The sequence below is a fragment of the Denticeps clupeoides genome, chromosome 7 (assembly GCF_900700375.1).
Source record: "Denticeps clupeoides chromosome 7, fDenClu1.1, whole genome shotgun sequence".
NCBI classification, from domain to species: Eukaryota; Metazoa; Chordata; class Actinopteri; order Clupeiformes; family Denticipitidae; genus Denticeps; species Denticeps clupeoides.
The window spans coordinates 10,876,578-10,903,069 of NC_041713.1; the positions used below are offsets into that span (position 1 = coordinate 10,876,578).

General features: G+C 41.3%; 2 protein-coding genes and 1 long non-coding RNA gene across 6 annotated transcripts; 2 read left to right on the forward strand and 1 right to left on the reverse strand.

Moving 5' to 3' along the window:
• Nucleotides 1–569: 569 nt before the first annotated feature.
• On the forward strand, nt 570–9,593 carry LOC114793376 (nuclear body protein SP140-like protein). Of its 3 annotated transcripts, none has more exons than XM_028985078.1 (16): nt 570–587; nt 887–1,143; nt 1,313–1,484; nt 1,697–1,849; nt 2,478–2,597; nt 2,716–2,849; nt 2,958–3,008; nt 3,245–3,275; nt 5,192–5,443; nt 6,178–6,317; nt 6,428–6,496; nt 6,740–6,858; nt 7,092–7,206; nt 7,343–7,417; nt 8,555–8,698; nt 8,826–9,593. In XM_028985078.1, exons 2-16 carry the CDS (start codon nt 1,000–1,002, stop codon nt 8,925–8,927), a joined length of 1,821 nt encoding a protein of 606 aa, XP_028840911.1. In that variant the 5' UTR covers nt 570–587; nt 887–999; the 3' UTR covers nt 8,928–9,593. The 3 variants fall into 3 exon arrangements, with proteins under 3 accessions (XP_028840911.1, XP_028840912.1, XP_028840913.1); XM_028985079.1 differs by having other exon boundaries at nt 5,195–5,443; XM_028985080.1 differs by lacking the exons at nt 8,555–8,698; nt 8,826–9,593 and adding an exon at nt 8,137–8,159.
• Nucleotides 9,594–9,741: 148 nt separating this feature from the next.
• Nucleotides 9,742–21,159, forward strand: sec14l1 (SEC14-like lipid binding 1). Of its 2 annotated transcripts, XM_028985077.1 has the most exons (17): nt 9,742–9,982; nt 10,071–10,155; nt 11,450–11,599; nt 12,746–12,877; nt 13,060–13,188; nt 13,909–14,092; nt 14,389–14,498; nt 14,574–14,763; nt 15,748–15,836; nt 15,941–16,011; nt 18,090–18,261; nt 18,659–18,793; nt 19,038–19,172; nt 19,897–20,148; nt 20,356–20,534; nt 20,643–20,744; nt 20,998–21,159. In XM_028985077.1, exons 2-17 carry the CDS (start codon nt 10,093–10,095, stop codon nt 21,005–21,007), a joined length of 2,103 nt encoding a protein of 700 aa, XP_028840910.1. In that variant the 5' UTR covers nt 9,742–9,982; nt 10,071–10,092; the 3' UTR covers nt 21,008–21,159. The 2 variants fall into 2 exon arrangements, with proteins under 2 accessions (XP_028840910.1, XP_028840909.1); XM_028985076.1 differs by having other exon boundaries at nt 9,742–10,155.
• Nucleotides 14,082–14,604, reverse strand: LOC114793381 (uncharacterized). Its single transcript, XR_003750243.1, has 3 exons — nt 14,551–14,604; nt 14,421–14,474; nt 14,082–14,123 (listed from the first exon to the last, which is right to left on the reverse strand). It is a non-coding gene; the product is annotated as an uncharacterized LOC114793381 (long non-coding RNA).
• Nucleotides 21,160–26,492: the final 5,333 nt, after the last annotated feature.

Below are 26,492 nucleotides of genomic sequence, written 5' to 3' on the forward strand. Positions count from 1 at the left end.
GCCGGTTCGAATCCCAATCTGGCAAGCTGCCACTGAGCAAAGCACCGTCCCCACACACTGCTCCCCGGGCGCCTGTCATGGCTGCCTACTGCTCACCAAGGGTGATGGTTAAAAGCAGAGGACACATTTTGTTGTGACACCATGTGCTGTGCTGCAGTGTATCACAATGAAAATCACTTCATTTTCTCTAACTGTATAATACAGTTCATTATACACATTTAGCTAAAGTAACATTTCTACATGTATACACAAATAAATATTTGTTATACAGTGACTCCATCTCATTTATCAAATTACCGAGAGGATGTAAGTGTCTGACTGTTAGTACAAATAATAATACTGTCCCTTTTCATCATTTTTTCCTCGTATGGAGTCCCATCCCTGTTCACTTATATATTTGGTTTACGTCATGACTCCTGTCTCTGCTGTACCTGCCTGCGGTGGGTATTAATTTTTGACAAAAAAGCACGATCGGAAGACACACTCTCGGTTAATGCACGTGTGTAGAACAGAAATGAGCTTTACTGCGCATGCGCTGAATCACATCTGTACAACTGTATGAAACTAGACGTATTTCGTTCTGTAAGGTAAATTAACCTTTCACGGCTACAGCTATTTGTATTTTTTTATTCCTACAATGTAAATGTGGCGATGTTATGCGGAGGAATGTTATTTTGGTAAAGCAGCCTACGCAAATACATCATTCAGATAGAAATAATTACGAATAAAATATAAAACCAATAAACACTTAAGCTAAAAAAAAATATTTACACAAACAACGTACATCGTAACATAATTAATTGGCTCAGGAAAAAAATGAAACTGTGTTCTAACATTTATTACAGTCTCTCTCTCGGTCTCGGATTTTCTTTCGCTTTCGATTCAGTGACGTCACTTGACGGGCTTCCGCGTTGCGTTTGAAAATGTGAAGAAGAAAAAACACGCATCTTAGGCGGGAAATTTTGTCTGCGCGCCATTTTTACCGTATAAAGCTGGCGCATGGACCCGATGGACGCCATCGAGGACGAGAAGCTGCTCGCGTTTTTCCGTCGCAAGAAGACGGAGATGTCGTGCATGGGGAAGCCGCTCATTTTCCTCAGCCAGCTCCGCGACCACGACCTGGTGTCGGAGAGAGTCTACAAGGTAGGAGGGGGTCGCCTGCCACTCGGAGAAGCTACAACTGAAACCTGGTGATTCGTGGAAAGACGACATTCTTTTTAGGGTGTTGCTTTCAGGCACATTGTTTTTATTTGCTCACTTCACTGTACACTTTGCAAGGGGTGGCAAAATGTTTGCATCTCTCTCGCTGCAGAATGTAATCCGGTTGAGGGCTAAGAACAGGAAGGTGAAAGGGGTGTATGATATTTTGGATAGTCTGGAAGCGAAGCCAGAATGCATGAAAACGTTCTGGAAATGTGTCTTCATGGACCACATCCTGCAGGAGTACCCTGCTCTCCGAGTGATTCGCAACAGCCTCATGGACGGTGAGTTCATCCACAATGCATCTGTATTTTCTTAGTAATTACATTATTAAAATGTAATACATCCTATACTGTAGCACTGGTCTAAAGTGATTTATTATATGCATTCAAAACAATTGTACTTTTTTCCATTTAATGCAGAATAGTGCAGACCAATTGTTATCATCTAATGAATTGTATTGTCAAGATATTGCTTATATTGTTCCCCCCGCAAGTGAAAGAAGATGTGCAGCCTGAGGGAAAAACAAAGCCCAAGAAGAGGGAAACGATTGAAAATATTGAGGAAAATGAGGAGGAGGATGAACAACCAGGACCTTCCTCACAGGCCACAACACCCCAGAGACAAAGAGCCAAGAAGCCTGCACAATGTGAGTTTTATACCATTCCACTTCTCTAATTACTGACGTGTTCTGGGTAATGATTATATGAAACTTCAAATCGCCGTCATTTGGAATGCTTTCCATGAGTGAGTGTGTTCTTGTTCTGCTCAGACACCACACAGTAAATATGTTTAATGTTAAATTAACACTGCACAGAGAGTATATGAGTCCAGTCCAAACCAGTGTTAAATTTAACACTTTCAGTGTAGAGTCTGCAAAACGGACACTCTTTAGTGACAGTGACTCCGCCCCTTTCTAGGTAACAAGCCCATATAGGGCAGTGGTGGCCTAGTAGCTAAATATTTGGACCTGTAATCAGAAGGTTGCCGGTCTCGAACTGTCAAGGTGCCACTGAGCAAAGAACCGTCCCCACACACTGCTCCCCGGGCGCCTAATTATCATCAGACGCCCTTTACAGCATTTATCATGGCTGTCCTCCCTCAAGAGATGGGTTAAATGCAGAGACCACATTTCACTGACTGCATTACAGTCGACACAATTACAGTTGTGTCTTGGTGGCTCTGTTCCGCTTGTAGAACTTAAGGAACATGTTTCTGTGAGGAGCTCAACCAACTCTTGTTGACTCTTTCCTTACCTTTTCCTGTGTGTTTCATAGTTTCTCCCCTTCTGAAGGGGCAGCAGAGGGACATCTGGAACTGGCCTCTTTATAAATCACAGCTTCCTGTCAACTGTGGGGGCAAAGAGGGGACACTCCATAGAGAAAAGTTGTCTAAAGGTAGGAGTTCTTGTCATTGGGGCATCATGTCTTCTACAAGAATGTATAATTTAATTTCATATGGTCTATTAAAAAAAAAAAATGAACTTTTCTCGAGAGCTTCTCTCTCTGTCTTTAGGGGAAAAATGCATTTTCTTCCAGGGTCGCTGGTTCAGTCCACCTGAATTTCAGCAATTTGGAGGCAAGAAGAGCAATAAGAACTGGAAAATTAGCATTCGCTGCAAGAATAAAACACTGCAAGCACTGATAAAGGTTGTTCAACCATCCTGTCCATCCATTCATCCATAAATCCATTCATACATCTATCTTTCTATCAGTGACATTTATAAAATATGTAATTATCATTAAACCTTTATTTAGGAGGGTCATTTGAAAGCCCCATGTCTCAAAGGAAGACTCAGAAGTGGACAGGTAACTAATGCATTAAATACACTGTGCTGATAGATTATACACCACCACGGGATCCTGCTTCCACATTATTTAGTGGATAATATATTGACTTCATCCTATGTAATCATTGTGTAAATTTCATAGGTCCTTCATAACCTTCCTTTCATGTTTGAATAAGGCAAAAAGGTTACATGTGCCAGCATGTAATTGTTATGTGAAACATCACCATTTTTTCTTCTTCTTTTTATTTTGAATAGACAAGGAGAGCGCTGTTCCCCTCCAGCGAATGTTAGTATCATTCATCAACTTTTTGCCAATGATTATTTATTTAAAATTTTCAGCTAGAAATATTACCTTATTCACTGTCATACAGTGGAGGAAATAATTATTTGACCCCTCGCTGATTTAGTAAGTTTGTCCAATGACAAAGAAATGAAAAGTCTCGGAACAGTATCATTTTAATGGTAGGTTTATTTTAACAGTGACAGATAGCACATCAAAAGGAAAATTGAATAAATAACTTTAAAATAAAAGATAGAGACTGATTTGCATTTCATTGAGTGAAATAAGTATTTGAACTACTACCAACCATTAAGAGTTCTGGCTCCCACAGAGTGGTTAGACACGCCTACTCAACTAGTCACCCTCATTAATGACACCTGTCTTAACTAGTCACCTGTATAAAAGACACCTGTCCACAGAATCAATCAATCAGGCAGACTCCAAACTCTCCAACATGGGAAAGACCAAAGAGCTGTCCAAGGACGTCAGAGACAAAATTGTAGACCTGCACAAGGCTGGAATGGGATGCAAAACCATTAGCAAGAAGCTGGGAGAAAAGGTGACTGTTGCTGCAATTGTTCGAAAATGGAAGGAGCACAAAATGACCATCAATCGACCTTGCCTGGGGCTCCACGCAAGATCTCACCTCGTGGGATCTCAATGATTCTGAGAAAGGTGAGAAATCATCCTAGAACTACACGGGAGGAGTTAGTTAATGACCTCAAAGTAGCTGGGACCACAGTCGCCAAGAAAACCATTGGAAACAAATTACACCGCAATGGATTTAAATCCTGCAGTGCTCGCGAGGTCCCCCTGGTCAAGAAGGCACATGTGCAGGCCCGTCTGAAGGCCCGCCAATGAACAACTTGAATGATTCAGAGAGTGACTGGGAGAAGGTGCTGTGGTCAGATGACACCAAAATTGAGCTCTTTGGCATTAACTCAACTCGCCATGTTTGGAGGAAGAAAAATGCTGCATATGCCCCCAAAACACCATCCCCACTGTCAAGCATGGAGGTGGAAACATTTGGGGGTGTTTTTCTGCTAAGGGCACAGGACAACTTCACCGCATCAACGGGAAAATGGACGGAGCCATGTATCGTAAAATCCTGAGCGACAACCTCCTTCCCTCTGCCAGGAAATTGAAAATGGGTCGTGGATGGGTGTTCCAGCACGACAATGACCCAAAACAAACAGCAAAGGTAACAAAGGAGTGGCTCAAGAAGAAGCACATTAAGGTCATGGAGTGGCCTTAATCCAATAGAAAACCTATGGAGGGAGCTGAAGCTCAAAGTTGCACAGAGACAGCCTCGAAACCTAAGTGATTTAGAGGTGATCTGCAAAGAGGAGTGGGCCAAAATTCCTCCTAAAATGTGTGCAAACTTGGTCATCAAGTACAAGAAACGTTTGACCTCTGTGCTTGCAAACAAGGGTTTTGCCACTAAGTGTTAAGTCTTTTTTTGTTAGAGGGTTCAAATACTTATATCACTCAATGAAATGCAAATCTTTTATTTAAAATTATTTTTTCCATTTTCCTTATCTGTCACTGTTAAAATAAACCTACCATTAAAATGATACTGTTCTGAGACTTTTCATTTTTTTGTCATTGGACAAACTTACAAAATCAGCGAGGGGTCAAATAATTATTTTCTCCACTGTACATAGAAAGCATCACCGTCTGGAAATGTTTAATTGTGAACGTGCCAACAACTAGTCAGTTTGTCCATGAAAGCTGTTCTAGGCATTATTGAAGACCTTTTCAACATAACAAATGTTTAATCTTTCAATAGTTTCAATAGTTTCAATGCTAATGCTTAATGCTAGCATGAACATGATGTATGTCTATTAGAGCTCTGTTAGGGAAGAGGCTTGTGAAATTGGTGAAAGTTCGATTCTCACATCATGGCCAACCACTTTTTACAGCAGATGATTCACAAACAGATGAAAGTGATGATGACAGTGGTGATGAAGAGGAAGAAGTGATAAGAGGAGAAGAGGAAGAAGTGATCAGAGGAGAAGAAGAAGATCAATGCACGGGAGAAGGACAAACTGATGCAGAAAGGCCAGGAACCAGCATCGATGAAGATGTTGACCTGTCCATATTTGAAGGAGAACATTTGATAGTCCAGTGTGGATCAATCAGAGGAAGTTGCCACAAAGTCCGATTTGCATCAGGTGTTGTCTCTGTATGTGTTTGTGTGTGTAAATGTGTTAACTGGTTGAAACCCCACTTACTACCAGTAGCGGGCAGTGGTGGCCTAGCGGTTAAGGAAGCGGCCCCGTAATCAGAAGGTTGCTGGTTCTAATCCCGATCCGCCAAGGTGCCACTGAGGTGCCACTGAGCAAAGCAACGTCCCCACACACTGCTCCCCGGGCGCCTGTCATGGCTGTCCACTGATCACTCAGGGTGATGGGTTAAATGCAGAGGACAAAGTGCACTGTGTGCTGTGCTGCTGTGTATCACAAATGCCAATCACTTCACTTTGTGTCCTTGAGCAAGACACTTATGAACATCATAGTGTTTTTTAATGTGCAATGTCTATATATCTTCCCTGCTCATTTTTGTCCTTGCATATACATACATACATATATATGCAGATTATTGTATTTATCTAAGTTTCTAATACACCATATTTATTTGTTCAGCTAGTTTGTAGTGCACTTTTTATATGGTAATATTGCTATAGTTTTTTTTATTGTATTTGTCTTTTGCTCCTCTTTTCTGCTTCCCCACTTGTGGGACTAATAAAGAATAGTTTTATCTTATTTTAACCCTGAGCTCCAGGGGGCTGTTCCTTTAACAATCTGCTAAATGGCATTAATGTAATGTCAATCAGCTTTTGCACAAATGACAGCTTATCAAATGGATTGTATTTACACCCAGCTGAAGTGTCCTTGGAATGTTCTAGGAAGTAAAGGGAAGTGTATTCGGACAGAGAAATGCTGGCTGACCCCAACAGAGTTTGTGCAGCAGGAAACCAACATAACTGATGCCAACTGGAGGAAAGATATCATCTGCAATAGCTGGCCTCTCAGCTTCCTCATAGCGGTAAGGAAAGAATTAGAGAATTATGATAGAAAATATATGAATACAGCATTATTATTGTTTAATAAGCAGAAGACACACTTACAATTTCTGTATCTCCTTATATTTTGCAGAAGAAAGTTCTGCGAGTCCATTCTGTTCTGTGCGAGTGTCGACTCTGCAGTAGTAACGAACAAGACCAGGTAAGAATATTACACTTATTATTATTTTTTTTACACTAGACAAATTTAACATATCTAATCTTTAAAATTAAGAAACTGCAGTATACAATAAAACTGTATAAAATAAGATCTAACTCTAGCCTGTCAAAAATCATATCATGAAGAAGATGAAAACCTTGTTACAAAATATCAGACTTTGACCTGTGTGAAAATTGACTGAAAATTTTCTGAAATTTACTGCTTTTTCATTTTTATATTGCGCAGCTTGAGCAACGCAACGATGACTGGTGTTTTATCTGTGGAGAGTACGGAGACCTGGTGTGCTGTGACAAATGTCCCAGGTCCTTCCATCGTCCGTGTCACATTCCCCCACCTCCAAGAAGGTGGGTTCAGAAATCTGTAGCCTGACTTACAATGAAAAAGACATTTAATAATGTAACTTACAGGATGTGGGAATATATAACCAAATATTAGTCAGACTGACTCAATCTAAACTGAGTGCATTGTCAACATTGATCACAGTCTGTGGGTTAATAGGTACATTAGACAGGTACAAATAATTTTTAGCATTAATTCTTTTGTTTATTTAATTCTTTGTTTTTTTTATTTTATGCAGTGGTGATAAATGGCTGTGTACTTTGTGTGTGTGGGAAAACTGCCAGGCTTGGCGTTATGATGACCAAATTACTGAACAGCAGGCCCTGGACCGTCCCATCACAACATACATGACTGTAATGACACCAGCCATTCTCTTTACTTACACCTATACTTAAAACACACACCTTTCATGAACAATTGTGGCAGACATCAGAATTATATGGTCAGAGTAGTCATTGTATTTTTGTCTTTGCCTGTGTCTGGTAACAGGAATGCCAGGCTCTCCTGATGAAATTGCTCAGTGAAGATAAGCAGCGCATCTTTACATCTGACCCTTCTACCACAGTGAGTGTCTGTTACTGTGTGCCGTGGCTCTGCTGTCTTCTTCAGTCAGAACCCCTCTGCCGTGTTGCTGTAGTCTGGTCAGCAGATAGTGAATTATTTAGCAGACCCGCCAAACATTCATGGTCATACAGACCTCTTACGAGGAGACCAATTGTAAGTGTTATGGACAATGTTAAAAGTTTGAAAAGATTTAATTATTATGGGTTAAATGGTTTATGATTATTGTTTAAATTAATTTTAGTTTGAAATACATTGTATGCATTTATATGTGATTTATAGTTAATTTCAAATGTAAGTATTTATGGGTAAAAAAAAAGAGATACATGATCCCTCAAATGGACTGCAGGTGGAGGCTCCGCTAAAGTACAAGGTTAAGTTAGAGCGAAGCTATCTCTTTTCAAGACAAGCGGCCAGCCAGGTACTTGTTAAAATGTTCTGTTTATGTTCGTGTTGAATATTTGTATCATTTAATTGTTAACAAGTTATACAGTTTATTTAAATACAGTTCTCACGGCACAAGGTGCATGGTGCAAGTTGCAAGAACGTCACGCAATAAAACCCGTTTCGAGAGCCGACCTGTGTCTGCGTTGTTTTGAAGAGAGTAACACCAACAATGTTTCAGTGTAGAACATATGAATACCTGGATATGGAAATTTACAACTCAAATTAGACACTTGAAAAAATATACAGGCCTGTATTTTTTTTTTTATATTTTTCAGGCCTGAGGTGGCCTAGCGTAAGGAAGCGGCCCCGTAATCAGAAGGTTGCTGGTTCGAATCCCGATCCGCCAAGGTGCCACTGAGGTGCCACTGAGCAAAAGCACCGTCCCCACACACTGCTCCCCGGGCGCCTGTCATGGCTGCCCACTGCTCTCTAAGGGTGATGGGTTAAATGCAGAGGACAAATTTCACTGTGTGCACCATGTGCTGTGCTGCTGTGTATCACAAGTGACAATCACTTCACTTTAACTTTAAAGTCATAGGAACATCTGGGTGGTGCTACTGCAGTCAACCAGCAGGGCCGCTTTAATGAGTAGATTTACTGTTTAATGAGTAGATTTCTGTTAGTACCTTTTCCATTAACAAACCTCTCATGTAACAAATCACAGTAAGTCATAAAAATAATTTCATTCCGCAGGTGGAATGTTACACGGAGTGTATTAAAAAGCCCATGTGGTTGGAGAGAGTAAAGCTGAACTTACAGTCAGGCGACTATAAGTTTGTACGGGAGTTTGTCTCTGATGTGCGGCTCATCTTTGATAACTGTGCTACCTTCAACAAGGTAAGACACCTTACCAAACAGCACCACGAATAATAATACTATTAATGCTGATAATAATAACAAAAAGAAGCATCACTATTCTCTGAAATGTGCAGAGGCTGGACACATTTTTGTTCTTCCCTGACAGAATAATGAATTTGGAAGCTCAGATGAATTTGGGGCTCAGCTCAGAAAAATGTTTGAGGAGGAGTTCTGTCACACATTTAAAACCCAGTCGTCATCCCCCTGATGTCCTGTCTGCATCCAACTGACTCTAGACCGGATTTTAGAAGTTCTGGCCACATTGTGGCAATGTCTTGTGAGGATCTACAAAGCCTTGTGACAGTATTTGTCTTTTTTCTCTCTCTGTCTCCTTTTCTGTCTCTGACTCACTGGTCTGGCTCTGAGGCCAGAAACCTTTCCACGGAATCTTGAAGATGACCTTTCTCTATTAATAAAACAGAAAACATTTAAGACAACATAGTAAAAGATTTAAGAAAGGACTGCATAAGAAACCACATAGAACACTGCATAAGAAAACCGTATAAGAACCACGTCACACTGGGTTAAAAGCCAGGGCATAAAAGTGAGTTTTTAAACGAGATTTAAACTCAGTTATTGACGGGTGCCTGTCTGACACTGATTGGCAGGTCATTCCATAGACTAGGGGCGGCCACTGCAAAGGCCCCGTCACCTCTGAGCTTGTAATGTGACCGAGGGACAGACAATAGTCTCTGGTCCGAAGACCTGAGAGGACAAGGAGGAGTCCAACAAAGCCCGAACCTGAGTGTATTTGTTCATCTGGGTGCGCCAAACATGAACCCTATAAACCCGTTTTATTGTCGCCTATTATTAACATGGACCACACGCAGGAAACGTGCCACGGGATAGACAGAATAAAACAATTTTTTTCACATTTCTTTATTTTGGTGTGGCTCATTTCTGAAGGACGAGTTTATGAAACACAGCTCTTCCTGCCGTAAAACATTCGTCCCGGCACCGAAGGAGCTTTAATGTCCCCGCACCTTGCAATATATACATTTACATTTACATTTGCAGCATTTATCAGACACCCGTATCCAGAGCGACTTACAATCAGTAGTTACGGCACAGTCCCCCTGGAGCAATTTAGGGTTAAGTGTCTTGCTCAGGGACACAATGGTAGTAAGTGAGATTTGAACCTGGGTCTCCTGGTTCATAGGTGAGTGTGTTATCCACTAGGCTACCACCACCCCTGTCAATCATTTACAGACGACACGCGTGGAGCTGGAAACGGCGATCCACGTTCCGCGCCGCAGAACGTAGGTAGGTTTGCGGTCGCTGCGGGATACCCACTTTTTACCGCCTTTTTCCCCGCCCTTGATGTCGTGTTCCGCGGTGCAACACGTCTCAGGTCGGCGAGAGCAGCGGCGACCATGGTGCAGAAGTACCAGTCTCCCGTGAGGGTCTACAAGCGGCCGTTCGAGTTGATAATGGCGGTGAGTGGGCAAATTTGCTCCTTCCTCTCGGTGAGGGAGCCTGTTGCGCTGTTACCTCGGTCACTTTCAGGCATTAATAGGACCCTTCTATATGCCTGCCTTAGTTTCAAACAGCATGATTCAAATGTGTGGAAATATGTGTCACAATTGAATTTTAAGTTAACCCAACAAATCTTTTTTTTTTTTTTTTGAGTGCGTGTATAGAACTTCCACCCTTCCCTTACAGCAAATAGATATTTATTCTTTTTGTGCCGACTCTGTCCTATTTCTTGTTTTGCTGCAACTGGAGCCTCATCGTTTCGTCTTTCTGTATACTGGATGATGACAATAAAGTTGACTTTTAGACTTTTTTTATTTTTATTTCTTTACTTCACCCAATGGTGAAAAGAAGTCTTGGCCATTACGAATAACACTTGCATTACTGCATTTTCCCTTATCGCTTCGGTTCCATCGGTCAACTGTACAGATGTTACATAAGACATAAGAACCATTTTACAGCAGAGGTTTTACAGCCTTGCTTTCGGTGGGCCATCGGCTCAGCAGATTGTTGAACACAGGGCGGGGACGGCGGTTACGAGTTGTGGCTATGGAGTGACCCCCAGAATTCCACTGGCCAAAATGACTCCAGTTTTCGTGTGACTCATTTAAAGCGTATGACTTGGCCCAGTGTCTGGTCACCCAGTTCGGTGCAAAAATAGAGAGTGGGCGTACTATACAGTAAAGTTTTTCCCTAACATGAGGCCCTGTGCGTTATAAGGTGTAAAATCAGACAAATATATGGTCATTGCTTAAAGACATTAATTAAACGTTGCTGATGAGGCATGTTCATTAATCACTCTCTCCTTGGGTATTTTGTGATATTTGTGATCATCACATTTGCCCCTGGTGTATTAGCTCTGTATTATAGATGAAGAGTATTATTGTAGAAATGCTCGCTTTGCACTTGTGTGTGGACCAACAGCCAGTAGATTTGTGAGAAATAGTTTCAATGGCCTCTTGGTCTAATGAAACTGAGGATCATATGAACGATCAGGTTCTTTGTTTTTGACTGCAACGTGAGGGTAAATATTGACAGAGCATCTGGCCGCGCTCGAGGACAACCGGCAGTCATAAGAAACTGCAAAAAAAAAACAGGAAACAGAACTCTAACAGTCGATTTTATAGAGCCAGAAATACAGATTCAGCCACTTTTTTTAAAGGTGCACTGTACATTTTTTCCCTCAATAGCGTTGTGATATTTTGATGTGCTCACTATTTAATTGAATTTAATTGAACTCTCTCCCTTTTCATACAGGCGTATGAGCGAAGGTTTCCGACATGTCCTCTCATTCCTGTGTTTGTGAGTAGTGATGTGGTCAGCGAGCAGAAGAGCCCGGATGGGGCGACCCACGTCATCGAGCGGAGATGCGCATTGGATATCGATGCCCCTCGTCTGTTGAAGAGGGTGATTGTTCAGCACATAGCAACGGAAATGACATCAGGCGGGATAATGCAGAGAAAATAGCAAACGCTCCTGGCCTGCTGAATTCCACCACTGGAATTTGACCTGTCTGCTGGCTAAGCAGAGCCTAACACAGTCACATGCTTCTCACATAATATAATTGTATTATATGAGTCGTAATATGCTTTTAATGTACAAATGCATTTCGGCATTCTGCCTTCTTCATATTGCTTATTGCGAAGATAATGATGCATTTGACATTAAATTCATTGTCTGGACAAAATAATTGCGACAGACCTTTAGTTCATTCTCCATTTACATACATTTATGAAACGAAATCGGTTGGTCTGAAGACCTCAGTGACTTCAAGCATGGTATCGTGTTTGAATGCCACCTATGCAATGAGATGGTTTGAGCGACTTTATCCCTACTGGCTATTCCAGGGTCAACTGTAATATTGGCATTGGAGGGTGGAAGCATTTAGTAAAGTACATGGTGTGTAAAAGTCTCCAAATGCTCTGCTGATTCCATTGCTAAAGAGTTTCAAACTTCCGCTGGCACAACAGAGCTTCATGGAATGGGTTTAGATAGCTGAGCATCAGCAGACAAGCCTCACATTACCAAGTTCAATCCCAAGCATCAGATGCAGCGGACTTTGGTGCAGCGAGAACGTTCTATAGAGTGACGTTTCTGTTTTGGCAGAACCTGCCTGACCTCATTATGTCAACTGTGAAGGTTGGGGAACTGTATTTCAGTCTCAGCCCATATCTAACAGTGAAGAGCTACCTTGTTTTTGGCTTCAGCATTGTGGACGTTTATGGAAGGCCTGGTTGGATGAGTTGACTGGCCTGCACAGAGCCAGTGAGGCCTTCTTCCCTAACACCAGTGCCTAAAAATGCTCCACAGAAGGACCCTAAAATCTAACAGAAATGCTAACAGAAACACCCTAAAATCTGTTGGAAAGCCTTTTCAGAGTTGCAAGTCTGTATATTTGAATGCAATGTCATTAAAGTTAATATAATGATCACGGTGTCCCAATACCATTGCCCATATACATATCTTACACATTGTTGTTAGCATTATGAATCTCATATATGGCATAAAATGGAATGTTTTGCAACTGATTGTAAGCACTGAACACATTTGCAGATTGCTGGAGTGGACTACCTGTACTTCATCCAGAAGAACTCCCTGGATAGACGGGAGAGGACGTTGCACATTGAAGCCTTCAACGAGAGCTTCTCCAACCGTGTGGTGGTGCATGAGCACTGCAGCTACACTGTGAGTTGCCATAATGTTGAAATGAAACGCCTGGAGCCATCTGCTGGAAGGCTCAGCATTCCATAAAACCGGAATAATTATAGTCAGTCCTGTAACTGTTCTGTAAGACAATTAATTAGTAGTCACAACAGTCATGCATGCATTGTTAAAATACATTTATATGATATTCTACGATGGCACAGGTTCACCCAGAGAATGAGAACTGGACATGTTTCGAACAGTCTGCCAGCCTGGACGTCAAGTCATTCTTTGGCTTTGAGAGCGCAGCTGAGAAAATTGCCATGAAGCAGTACGCCAGCAGTATTAAAAAAGTGGGTGAAAATGAAAATGCAGGTCTGTTGAATGGTTGCACTGCTAGATGGGTCATTGTTTTTACAGGGATTGCTTTATATATGAATGATGCAATGCCACTTCACTAGCCTAATATCAACAGCACGGAGCACGTCAAATGAAATTAATCAAATGTGATTAAATTATGCTGCAGCTTTGCGTCTCTCAAATCTGACTTCAAAGCTCACTAACACGCAGCTAAAGGGGAAACCACCCAGAAGCAGAGTGTGTGTTATGATGCAGAGTTCTCAAAGCTACATCAGTCCAGGATAGTGTGGCTATTAAGGACCCCGTTTTTGTGCCATACTGCAGTAAGCATGGTGTGGCTTTTCTTTTTTAGTGTGTCCTGGGAGATGTATTTAGGCCCATTGTGAATTCCAAATAAGTTTCATGAATATCATGCTGATGACTGATGACTTACTTCAAAACCAGACTGAAGGAGAAATTTTACCTGATATAGGAAAAACTGATCATATACCAGGCACAGTTACATTTGTAAAACATATTTAGCAATACTACAAAAAGGTCTTAACATGTTAATGTAAGGATTTATTCCACATTTATTTTTACCACCTGTCTCCCTTTCCCCTCTTGCAAACATGCAAGATCAGTGTTATGAGGCTTGGTCTGAATGACTTGTGATTCCTGACACGCCTAAATGAAGTTAAACATTTTCATTTTGCTCTTCTTTATGCCTTTAGGGAAAAGAGATCATCGAGTATTACCTGAAGGAGCTGGAGAATGATGGGATTACCCACGTGCTTCGTTGGGCACCTCCTGCTACTCCTACAGTACCCATTCAAATACCTGTTTCCAGCAACAGGAATGTCCACAGCAGGAAGGGCGGCAGCAACCTCTCAACCTCTCTCCCAGGAAGCCCAGATGGTAAGGACCAATGTTCAATACCACCAGAATACTAATGGTGCAAAGAATTTACATAGTAATGTCCAAAAGCTCCTGGAGGAAGTTGGATCTGACCTACACTTCAGATTACAATTTGCAGTTATGGGAATAATGTGATTGTTTTCAGGACATAGTTAAAGCAAATGTTCATCTAGCAGTCCCAAGAACCAAATCTTAAATGGCGAAGTGCACTAAAAATTGCTTATTAACATTGTATCATCAAAAGGTTGTCATCTTAATATGTGTGTGTGTGTGTGTGTGTGTGGATGTGCAAGCAGATAAGCTTGATGCTGATTGGATCCGGCGTTACCTGGGAGAATTGACCCCAATGCAGGAGAGCTGCCTCATTCGTCTGAGAAAGTTGCTGCAAGAGACACACAAGGGCAAGGTGACACGCACAGGTGACACACAGAGACAGACATTGGTGTTCATATACTCACATGTAACTTCCACACCCCGTCAGATCCCTAAAGACCAGCATGTCCTTCGCTTCCTTCGTTCACGTGACTTCAATCTGGAGAAAGCCAGAGAGGCGCTGTGTCACACACTCACCTGGCGCAAGCAGCACCAGATGGACCATCTGCTCGACACCTGGCAGTGCCCACAGCTGTTGTGTGACTACAACACAGGCGGCTGGCACCACCATGACAAAGGTATGTTACCTTTACCGCTGTATGACATAGACTATGGCCGTGCCATCTGGTAGTGGCAATATTTTGGCAAAAGTCACAGCACTTGAACACATATTTTAGTTAAACACATCCATAAAGCATCTACTTTTCCCAGAAGTCCACTGACTACCCATGGCTGCCTTGGTGCATTTGACCCTCTTGCTATGCACTGTCTTCTTGTGCAGCATTTCTCAAACTATGGACTGTCAATTGGTCAGTCTGACCCATTAAATTAAGTGGGAGGGACAAATTTTTTTACAGATCATTTTTGAGCATTCATGGGAGCAGAAAAGATTTCTGAACCTGAACATGTTGCTGTTCGTGCAGAGGAATTTATTGAGGTATCAGGAGTTATTTCAGGACTTTCTGACCAATGGTAGCGCCTTGCTGGAAAGGACAGGCTAGATCAGTGTTAGTCCCACCCACTTACTTTTAATAATCTCTGTCATATTGAATAAATTAATTTCCCATTTTAAATCAATAATGAAAATGTATCTATGTAATTATTATCTATTTAATTAATTTAATAGCTCTCCATACTAGGAGTGGTGTTTTTTTTTGGAGCTGATACAGAATGCTTGTTTCGAACATACATTCATGTCATCAGTCATGTACTTATTTTCACTATGCATCAGAGCCACAAAATAGGGCTGTAAGTTTCCAAAGTTTCTTCTGGGTCTGCACCCATCCTCTGTAGAACATTGTCTGGCATCATCATCCCTACAGACAAGGCAGTCCCATTCCAGATTGTTCTCCTTTGTTCTCTACAACAGCTCTCTGATCAGCTGGAGGCACATTTTCCCCTCAGAGCAGCCTGACAGCCTGTCTAATTTACATGGATTGTCTTTGATGGCATCTTACATTTGACCAGTTGAAGATAATTGGCCTAACTACTGATAATATATTTGTCGGAGTGATAAGAAACGTTGTTATTATTATTAACACCATGTCTGTGTGTGTTTATAGATGGACGTCCTCTCTACATTTTGCGTCTTGGACAGATGGACACTAAAGGTCTGGTGCGGGCTTTGGGAGAAGAGTCTCTGCTGAGACACGTGAGTAAAAAGACCCTTACTTCATTTCACTTTACAAACAGGCTAAATGCAATGTTCAAGACAGACAATGTTAACCCTTACTCAACTTCTCCTCTACCCAAAAGGTCCTCTTCATAAATGAGGATGGGCTGAGGCGCTGTGAGGAGAATACTGTTGTCTTTGGCCGACCAATCAGGTTTGTGATCAGCTGTTTGTTGTTTTGCCTTCACATTGCCTGTATAGAGCAGGTGTGTCCAAATTAGGCTTGTCACGATACTGAAATTTCAAACTATTGAAGTTTCATAGCAATACTAAGGATGGTACTTGACAGGGGGAGTACAAACAAACACAGGTATTTTAACATATAGTTTTTAAATAAATAAAGAATATTTAACAAATACTAAATAAATAAATAAAAAGATGAATTAATAAATACATGAATAAATTAATTAACTAAATAAATGAAAGCAATGTATTTTTTGAGCCAGACTTGCTTCTCATGCTGCAGAAGTGAAAAATATATGCATGTTGAGCAATTAGAGCTGTAATTGGGCCTGAAAAGTTAGGCCTGACCCGGCCCAAGCCCAACCTGTGTCAATCCAACCTGAAAACTACAGCTGTGTTTTCGTTGCACAAGCTACCAGCCCTATACACGGTTTCACCTCCTTAGCATTTTTGTATCTCTCGTGATAATTTAAAGTAATCACCTGAAAATGGTGTCTGCGAATAGAAAAAATTCTATGAACATTTCTAAAAAACAAACTACAACGTGCGAAACACTTTTACAAACCACTGAATCAAATTTGACTGATCGTTTACCCAAGCCCGACTAAATTTATTATATAAACTCAGTATTGATTAATATCTGAGAATCCATATTCAAACTAGTCCAAATTTTTTCCTAGTAGTGTATTCATGATATCACAAGGGTGGACACAGGGCAGAGACAAAATACAAGAGGGTTAGGATTCCAGGTTGGTTTATTGCTGATATGACAGTATAAAGAGGGACATGATCAAACACAATTTTCAGGGTCAGTACTTTGGGAAGGGGGGTTTGGACACGGGGAGTGGGAAAGGGTGACACAGTTATGGGTTCAAGACACAGGGGGCTAGACTCAGACCAAGGGAGGCGACCAACCTGGAAGGGAACCACAGACAATAGTTAACAGACACAGTTAAAGACTGACAACATGAAACACAAACGGTTACACATACAGTCATGGCCAAACGTTTTGAGAATGACACAAGTAATGTTTGCTGCTTCGTTGTTTTGAAATCTTTATAGATCTTTCAGTTGTTTCTTTGGTGTATTGAAGCTTAAGTACAAGCATCATTCTGTCCTTCATGTTTTTCTTGGAGAGAAATGGCTTCTTTTCTTCCCTTATTGACACCAGGTTGTCCTCCAAAAGTCCTCTCCTCACTGTGCATGCAGATGCACTCACACCCCCAGCTGCCATTCCTGAGCAAGCCCTGCACCCTGATTCAATAGCTGAATCACCTTTGGGAGACGGTTCTGGTGCTTGCTGGACTTTCTTGGGCACCTGAAGCCTTCTTCACAACACTTGAACCTCTGTACTTGAAGATTTTGATGATCTGATAAATGGTTGATTTTGGTGCAATCTTAGTAGCAGCAGTATCCGTGCCTGTGAAGACCTTATATATGTAACACAATGATGACTGCACGTGTTTTCCTGGTAACCATGATAACAGAGGGAGAACAACGATTTCAAGCATCACCCTCCTTTTAAAGCGTCCAGTCTGCTATTCTAACTCAATCAGCATGACAGAATGATCTCCAGCCTTGTTCTCCTCAACACTCTCACTTGTGTTAACGAGAGGATCACTGAAATTATCTCAGCAGGTCCTTTTGTGGCAGGGCTGAAATGAAGTGGAAATGTTCATTGTCATGGCAATGAGGGACATTGCAATTCATCTGATCACTCCTCATAACATTCTGCAGCATGTGCAAAATTGCCATAATAAAAACAGAAGGAGCGAACATTGTGAAAACCAGTGTCTGTGTCATTCTCAAAACTTTTGGCCACGACTGTAAAAACCTATGTCTGCTCCACAGTGCGGCCACATGAAAGGAATAACACACAGGCGACTTGACATGGACAGATAACGGGACATATGACTTGGACTAAAACCGCTGGTGCTCCACTCCTTTTGAAAGACGGGAGACAGGTGTAGGGAATCGTGAGGGGCCGTCATTACACATGAGAAGTTTTTCGAATGGATATTTGGTACTTACACGTCTGCTGATCTGCAGCTGCTGGACGTGTCTGGTGGATCTCGAGGGTTTGAACATGAGGCATCTGTGGAGGCCAGGTGTGAAGGCCCTGCTGAGAATCATAGAGGTTGTGGAGGCAAACTACCCTGAGACATTGGGTCGTCTGCTGATCATCAGAGCTCCCAGAGTTTTCCCTGTGCTCTGGACACTGGTAAACACACACACACACACACACACGTTTACTTTTGCCTTTTGTTTTTGTTTTTTTTATGACCATACTGAAATCATACTCAATGCCAATTATGCATTGTAATAAATGTATTATATATAATTCCTAAATGTGCAAAATGTGCTTCTCTTTTCAGCCTATAATACTACAACAAAATTTTAACCTCATTTCATATTTTCCTAGTTTTGTGGATGGTGTTTCTGTACAAGAACAAAGACATGAAACCTCCTCATAAAACTAGAATACTTGTGCGTGCTTATCACTGTTCTTCTGTTAACACACAACAGCTAGAATATGCTGTCTTGCCCACATCAAGAACATAATAAATGCAATTTTCTGTTACTAGCACAATTTGTTCAGTTTTTTGTTTTTTTTTAAGGTCAGTCCGTTCATCAATGAGAACACACGCAAGAAGTTCTTGATCTACGCTGGAAATGATTACAATGGACCTGGAGGGCTATTGGAGTACATCAGTGCAGACATTATTCCAGACTTCTTGGGAGGGGGTTGCATGGTGAGGCTGAGTTCAGGAACCTGACACATATGTGTCCTCTGGATTACTGCATGACTGCATGATCTCTGAGACATCATTATTATACATTGACACATTTGTGGCATTTTAGTCCCAATTTATTTGGTTGCATAACTGGAGTCATGTCTTATGATGGTGTATATGTTGGTGTTCTTGAATGCTTCAGCAGCAGTGGTGTAAACCTTCCGTTGTCTTGTCTTTCCTTTCTCTCTTGTTCTCTTCTCAGTGTGGCATCCCAGAAGGAGGTGTGGTGCCCAAGTCCCTGTATAGGGCCACTGAAGGGCTCGAGAATGAAGAGGTGCAACTTTGGACCGAAACTATATACAAGATTGCCAGTGTCTCCAAGGGGTCTCCCCATGAGGTATTACACCTTGTGGTTTGGCATAAAAGATTAACCCTAAATCCAATCTAAGTTACCATCTGAAAGAGATTAATACATATACCTAATAAACCAATATCAGTTTGCAAGAAGATAATACTATATAATCAAGGAACCATTAGGGCAGTATTTGGCCAAGGAAACAGATTCGTAATCGGAAGGTGCCTTCACTGAGGTCTCCTTAGGTACTGTCCCTACACAATGCTCTCTGGGCGCCTTTCATGGCTACCCACTGCTCCCTCAGGGGATGGGTTAAATGCAGAGACCACTGTGGTCACTGTGTGCTGTGCTATGTTGACGTCACTTTCACGTCACTTCACTTTCACCATCTGATTCTAGATAAACTTAAAAAGTGAAGTGATTGTCACATGTGATTCACAGCAGCACAGCACACGGTGCACACAGTGAAATTTGTCCTCTGCATTTAACCCATCACCCTGATTAAGCAGTGGGCAGCCATGACAGGCACCCGGGAAGCAGTGTGTGGGGATGGTGTTTTGCTCAGTGGCACCTCAGTAGCACCTTGGCGGGTGGGGATTCGAACTGGCAACCTTCTGATTACGGGGCCGCTTCCTTAACCGCTAGACCACCACTTAACCACTACCAACTTAACCTGTCACAGAAGTGTTTTTCAATGATGTATGGATGAAAAAAAAGCTGATTTTGATATTTTGTTACTTTCCATTACCTCCATTTGTCCCTTTAGATTTTAATTGAAAACACAGAAGCCTCTTCGGTCATCACCTGGGACTTTGATGTGTGCAAAGGTGACATCATGTTTAGCATCTACCACTCTAAACTGACTCCCCACCCTCCAAAAAAGGATCCTTTAGGATCCCATGGCATCATGGGCATAGGGGTCAACAATGTGCAACTAATTGACAAGTCATGGATTCTCGGAAAGGACTACAGTTTGGTGGAAACCTCCCTTACTTGCAGGGAGGGGGAGAGTATACAGGTAACCTCTGTCAAAAGTGTCTCTTATAAGTGACGTATCATTGTTCACTGAATGTTGTGCATTGGTATTGGCCGACATCACTATGCATGAGTGTATTAGATGCACAAATGAAATAGCTTCTATTGAGATCAGACTTGCTATTAAGATAACATTCATAAATGGCAATGGCAATAGCAAATTGTATTACACTGTTGCACTTGCATGTAGGGGTCACATGTCACACGCTGGCCAGGCTTCTACATCCTTCAGTGGCATTACTACAGTACTCCTGCATGCACTGCCTCCAGCATGCCGCGAATGGATGATATGCTAGCATCACTGCAGGTCTCATCACACAAGTGCAAGATCCTCTACTACACTGAGGTGCTGGGATCTCAAGACTTCAGGTGAGTTGTGTAACTGGATTTCAAATCAGTTGGGTAACTGCTATCCAACCATTGCATCATGGATAGTGTTCTGTGAAAATCCCTAATGAAACTGGTCTTTTCTTTCAGGGGCTCTATGACAAGTCTGGCCTCAAGCCACAGTGGTTTCTCTCAACTTAGTAACGTGACCACCTTCTCTAGCCAATCACATTCCAGTTCCACTATCTCTAGGTAGAAGCACCAGATTTCTTAAAGTGTTGGAGTGCAGAACTGATAGTAAAAACACAATTAATCTTTAATAGTAGGTAAGGGTCTTGACTGGCAGTGTATCGCCATATTCAGGGAACTTTTTTATATGTTGATGTCTTTTTAGGCCTATGACCTACAGGGGTAATGCTCTGTAAATGTTGGTGGTTTTACAAGAGGACTTGTGAATTGTGTCATTTTAAAGTTGTTCTTTTGTTTTTTAACCTGTTATTCACAGTTCAAACTGAGCTTGTCTTAGAAACCGTGAGAACCATCACAGTATTTGCAGTGCAATGCATCTAATCCACCACTGGAGAGCACCACAGTTCAGATATAAGCTCTTGTCTTATCATGGCCCGAAGACACCAAACATCCCAACACAATAAATTTTAGTATTTCATCTCTGTCTTTTTTTTCGGTTGGTAGGTCTCTATTGCATTTGCCTGCATTTTGTTTCATGTAGTATGTTTGACTGGTGCCCTCTGGCATTAAAAAAAAACATCCATGGTGAACCAAACTATTTTAACGGCCAGGACCCAGTTGCACAAAACAAGGGTTTACCCAAAGGCATTATGCTTAGGGGAAAGTCTAAGAGAAAATCTTTTTTTTTTAAAGGCTGCAACCTGTAGTTATGCATTGCATTGTAAAATGAAAACAGCAAATCCTGAACTCATTCAATTCAGTCTATGTGATGACAAGATTTTTGAATCTTAAATGGGCTTCTACAGAACTCACTGTAGAACAGAGAATACAATTATATTATAATATTATAATTATAACAATTTAATTATAATATGAAAATAGGCCTTATCAATGGTGATACTTATGTGGCCAGTGCCTGTATATTGCAAGTAGTACTAATGATACACTTGTACGTCCTGCCTTTGCAAAGATGCCAAAGTAAATCTTTCAATCTAATTTTTTTTTTTATTATGATATTTGTTCGACCCTGAATTTAAAATAGCTTTTCAGGACTGTTGTAATTAGTCATTCAATGTCAGAACATCTGTTTCTTTATCATTCATCAAAAAGTAGAACCTTATAAGCAGACATTATGTGTAATGGCATTATGCGACTTTAGTTTAGGTCAAGTGGGTTAACAAAAAATGTAGAAATTATAATTTATCCGTTAGCTTTGAACATCAGCTCATTCTCTAAGAACTTGTTTTCTGTCTAGTTCAATGCACACAAGCAGCTAATTTCCATAATGAAATCCCACATAGAACTTTAATTTCCATAATCTCATCCATTTCCTGAAGCTAAAGTTATTCTTTATCTGTTTTTTTGTTGTTGTTGGTTCTTCCCCACAAAGGGCCTGCATCACCTTACATTGTTTACTGGAAATATGTCATAGTCAGTCCACACAGCTTGGAGGCTTAGACCAGACTGCGGTTTCTTTTACTTTCTTCTGCTGCATATTAATGGAAACGGATAAGCAGTGAGGTTGAGTAGGCCAAATAAAGAAGTTAAGCTGACACCAAAGCGTACACACCCGTCTGGTGAGATGCATTACATGCTATAAGCTACATTTTCCTCTTGACTTGGAATTCACAGACCATCAGCAATAGGTTGCAGTGTAGAGCAGAGATCTGTTGTTGTACAGGAAGCACCGAGAGGGAGGGTGGGTGATCAGGGCAGGCCATTGGTAAAAAGCCTGGTCGCCAGCCAAGTTCCCTCTGGCTGCAGTTGCCAGTATTGATTTGTGGGTGCATGATGAGTGCAGCACAGCAAGGTGAATGATTCTATATCATGTACCGATTTCCTGTGCCTCCTTCCATTCAGATGGAGGCTTATTTTTCAGAGAGCTCCGGGCGTAAGCTGCATCAGATTTGGGAACAGACTCCCATATCTTATTAAAGCCATAAAAACAATTTACCTTAAGGGCACTGTTTACTATCACCTGTCTTCCAGTTTTACTCACACTAGATCTGCTATGCACAGTAATTCGCAATGAGTCGGAATTAGTTTCAGAGATCAAACTGCTTCTTGATTGTGGGAGGAGAAAAAATATGGCATCCACATACCTGTGTCTCTTTGCTTATTTATTCGTCTCTTTTATGATTTAACAGTAACTGTCTAGCAATGTCTAGTCCTAGTAGACTTTAAAGTATTTTTTTCTGTCAATCCCTACATTTTTCTTTGATTTCTTCATTATTTTTATTTTAGGCCATTTGGTTTGCCCAGGTTGCCTCTGGGTCCTAGGGTTCCGTCCCGCCAGGACCCATGCATTCTACATGAATTTGTAACTTGCTGTAGGTGTGCATGTGTGAGCAATGGGCTGGTGCCCCACCCCTGGGTGCACTCAGTGTACCAGGATGGGTGTCAGGACGCCACGATCCAGATCTGGATTTGCCTGTCATGGATTGTGGATGTGAGTTAGAGGGTGTTCCTGTATGTTCAGACCCAAGGAACAGGACAGATTTATTAAATCTCCTGATTTATTTTCCTTTTCTTTGGCAAGATGTCAAAACAACATGCATAACCACAAAAAAAACTGTCTGCAAAATGTCATTGCTTTAGAGACAGGATTGATCCTGTAATCAGCTTGCCGTGAAGTCATGGACCAAGAATTCCTCCATCACACTGTGCTGATTGCCCCTAGTCTTTCTTCTGGTCCCCCAGTTGCTTTGCCTGCCATAGGTAAAATGTCATTCTTGTAAAGTCCTACCCAGCTTTTGAAGTTTGTTGTATAAAGACAGACAACCAGCAAGATGGCTGCAACAATAGCATGTCCTTACATAAATTGGTGAAGTTTGGTAATGTTTGCTGGTGTTATGTTCTGGTTTGTCCCTTTACGCAGCGTTTTTAATAGCATTCGCCTCTATGGCTGCTCAGCTAATTTCGCTTATGTGGGAATTCGGTTTCTGATTTACTGCTTCGTAATGGGGTAATTAATTGTTTCTCAGAGACAGTCAGACCTGTTCATTTTACCTCGCCATCTTGCTTTTTTCCTGTTTATTGATTTTATGAGAGTGAGGGGCAGTACCAATTTAGTCTCATTTAAGACTAATTCTTATCACTCACCTTGTCTGTGCCTGGCTGCCTGGGTTTCTTTTCAACTTGGTATAGTGGGTCCTTGCTGGTATTTTCTGGAGAATGCCTTGATTTGGTGACATTTGCGTCAGGGTTTTTTCTTTAAACTGGGGCCAGCATCCATCTTTTCAATGAGTCAAATAGACATTCCAGCCATTACGAATATTGAACATCTGAAAGTGAAAGAAAGTGAAGTGCTTGTCATTGTGATACACTGCAGCCCAGCACACGGTGCACACAACTGTGCAAAATATACGTACTTTAAATACAAAAGGACAACAATAAAATCTCTTTTTTTGCATATTGCATGTCTAGCTGGATTTAAAAATCCCTTTTGGGGATTTTACTGTTGCATTAAGCATGCTGAATCTGCAATATTGCAATATCATCATTATCATGGACAACATTTTGGTTTCATCGTGTTGAGTGTCACCATGTGATTCCCACTGCTAGAAGACATTGATGAGATTGCTATTTTTTGCCCTGTAATTCATCAGTAATTCATTTAACTTTGCTAACTTAATCTGGATGATGGAACTTTCTGAACCTGGGTCACCTCTGGAGAAAGTTTGCCTAGATGAAGAGACAAGAATCTGACCTTTTTGAAGATCTTATCTTATCCACGTTTTAACCGTAAAGCTGCTGGGACAGCCCTCTTACTTTGAGAACTGCTCTGAAAGTGGACCAAGAGAGACACAGAAAACTGAAGAACAGACTCTTCGAAGGGAATGATAGGATAAGGAGTGAAAAGAAAAGCGATGCTCTGAAATGATCCCCGGGGGCTAGTTGCCTCTGGGCCCAGCTCTCTCTGCTTATCGGGCATGTAGAAAACCACTAGAGCGCTCGATGGATGAGACGCGTTCTCCGGGCGATGTCTTGGCTGGAGACTGTCTGTCTCTACGACTCCCCGTCAAGTTCTGCTCCACTTTCCAGGTTTTTTTGTCTGTCTGTCGTGTCCTTCATGGTACTTGTGTTAACTATATCTTTTATTTAAAAGGCTTATATACAACAGGACTTTCATGTAGAATGTGCAGCAAGTAAAAACATGTCATCAGAAGTAGAATTTGATATCGTTAATTAAGGAGACCAGAAGTTTTTTTTTAAGTTTTCACTGTAAGCACCACCTCCTAGAATGTTTCGCACTACAAGTACCAGGATTGAAATAAAAATAGTAGCTCATGACTATTTTCCTTGTTTACGCAGAATCTAGGAAATATTTTCCGATTTTTATTATTCACAGCAAAAAAAGAACTACACTGCATATAAGGATACACTACATATAAGGATAGCTACATACAGTAGCTATAAATATACCCAATTCCACTAGAGGTAGCTCTAGAGTACCACCAGTAGCATCACAGTTTGAGAACCAAGAAAACAGACATTTTCACAACCACCATTTTTAGTTATATTTTTTTACATATGACTACTTCATCCACTTTTTAAAATAATTGTTAGTCATCATCATGCTGTGTGGTTGGGAATCTGACATCATTTCAATTAAATACTGCATACTGTGCCTGTCCTTTCATTCATCTGTAAGGAAACAGGGAGACAGTTTGTCTGCCCTCATTGTTTTAGGAGGCTTGCATTGGTATTAATTGAGTGAATTTATTGACAGTGCCAGAGGGGTGCTGATCCCCATTAAAGCCAGTGGCTGAGAGGTGACTCAGTTGATAGCATACTGAGTGGTGGCAAGCGCTACGCAACAGGGGCATGAAGCTGAGTGGAGCTTAAAGACTGACTGCTGCTCCCAGGGTCTTCTGTCTCATCACATGAAGTGTTAGTGCAGATGCAGTCAACACAAATCCTATGAATTAATGTGTGTGTGTACTTTCTCAACCATCTGCTTTATTAGTGAGTGATTAAGATTGCTCATTCATTGCTATTCAGGGACTCTGCTTTATTCATATTTGATTGCAGACATCATCAGAATGAGGAATGTTCTGGTGTTTGAAGGTTTCTGAGGTGGCACTTGCTTAACAGAATCAATATTCAAAGCTGAAGCTTGAGACAATTCTAGAAAAAAACAGAGCTGCAGAGAAAAACGCTATATATCATTTCATACAGACATGAATGGCCTTATCATTGATGTTGGGAGGAAAATTATGACAGGTGCAAAAGAGGCAGCTGTTGATTGAGATGACTGCATTGATGTGAACTAGAGTGATTTACCCTGTGTCCTAGGTTCTGGCAATTGCCACAGGCCTGAGGGCTAGTCTGAGTTTGTTCCTGTTTTGTTTTCCCTTTTTGGCCATCGTGCCGTTTTCTTTGTGTCTTCCATTAAGCATGATGTTCATCGCCTGCACATCCTTCCTCGTTCAGCCCTGTTCAGCCCTCAATCGTGATAGATCTCCTTTAATGGAAAAAATCCATGATAGTATCTGTAGGCCATAAATGTCACTAAACAGCTATTGGTAATAAAAAGATGCTGATGATAGTGATTGTTTCTGTGGTAATTTGACAGTTTGGGATTTGAATCTGCAACGAGTTACAACTCTGCTTCCTTGACCACTTGGCCACCACTGCCCCAGATCATACGATATAACCAGTTTTCCACCCAAATGAACACCCATGGGACATGTTTGAAGCAATGTCGGCATTGCTAACACCACTCTTACAAAAAAAAAAAGAATTAGGGTGCATAATTTGAAAGAATGACATTGGGACCTCTGTAGTGTAATATAGACTGGAGGATCT

Excerpts from the sequence above, each read along its gene's own strand:
- sec14l1 (XM_028985076.1), top strand. The coding sequence starts at position 10,093 with ATGGTGCAGAAGTACCAGTCTCCCGTGAGGGTCTACAAGCGGCCGTTC. Across the intron at positions 13,189-13,908 it reads ACGCCAGCAGTATTAAAAAA|GGAAAAGAGATCATCGAGTA; the intron begins GTGGGTGAAAAT and ends TTATGCCTTTAG. Across the intron at positions 14,499-14,573 it reads AAGAGACACACAAGGGCAAG|ATCCCTAAAGACCAGCATGT; the intron begins GTGACACGCACA and ends ACACCCCGTCAG.
- LOC114793376 (XM_028985078.1), top strand. The coding sequence starts at position 1,000 with ATGGACCCGATGGACGCCATCGAGGACGAGAAGCTGCTCGCGTTTTTC. Across the intron at positions 3,276-5,191 it reads GCTGTTCCCCTCCAGCGAAT|CAGATGATTCACAAACAGAT; the intron begins GTTAGTATCATT and ends CACTTTTTACAG. Across the intron at positions 6,497-6,739 it reads GTAGTAACGAACAAGACCAG|CTTGAGCAACGCAACGATGA; the intron begins GTAAGAATATTA and ends TATATTGCGCAG.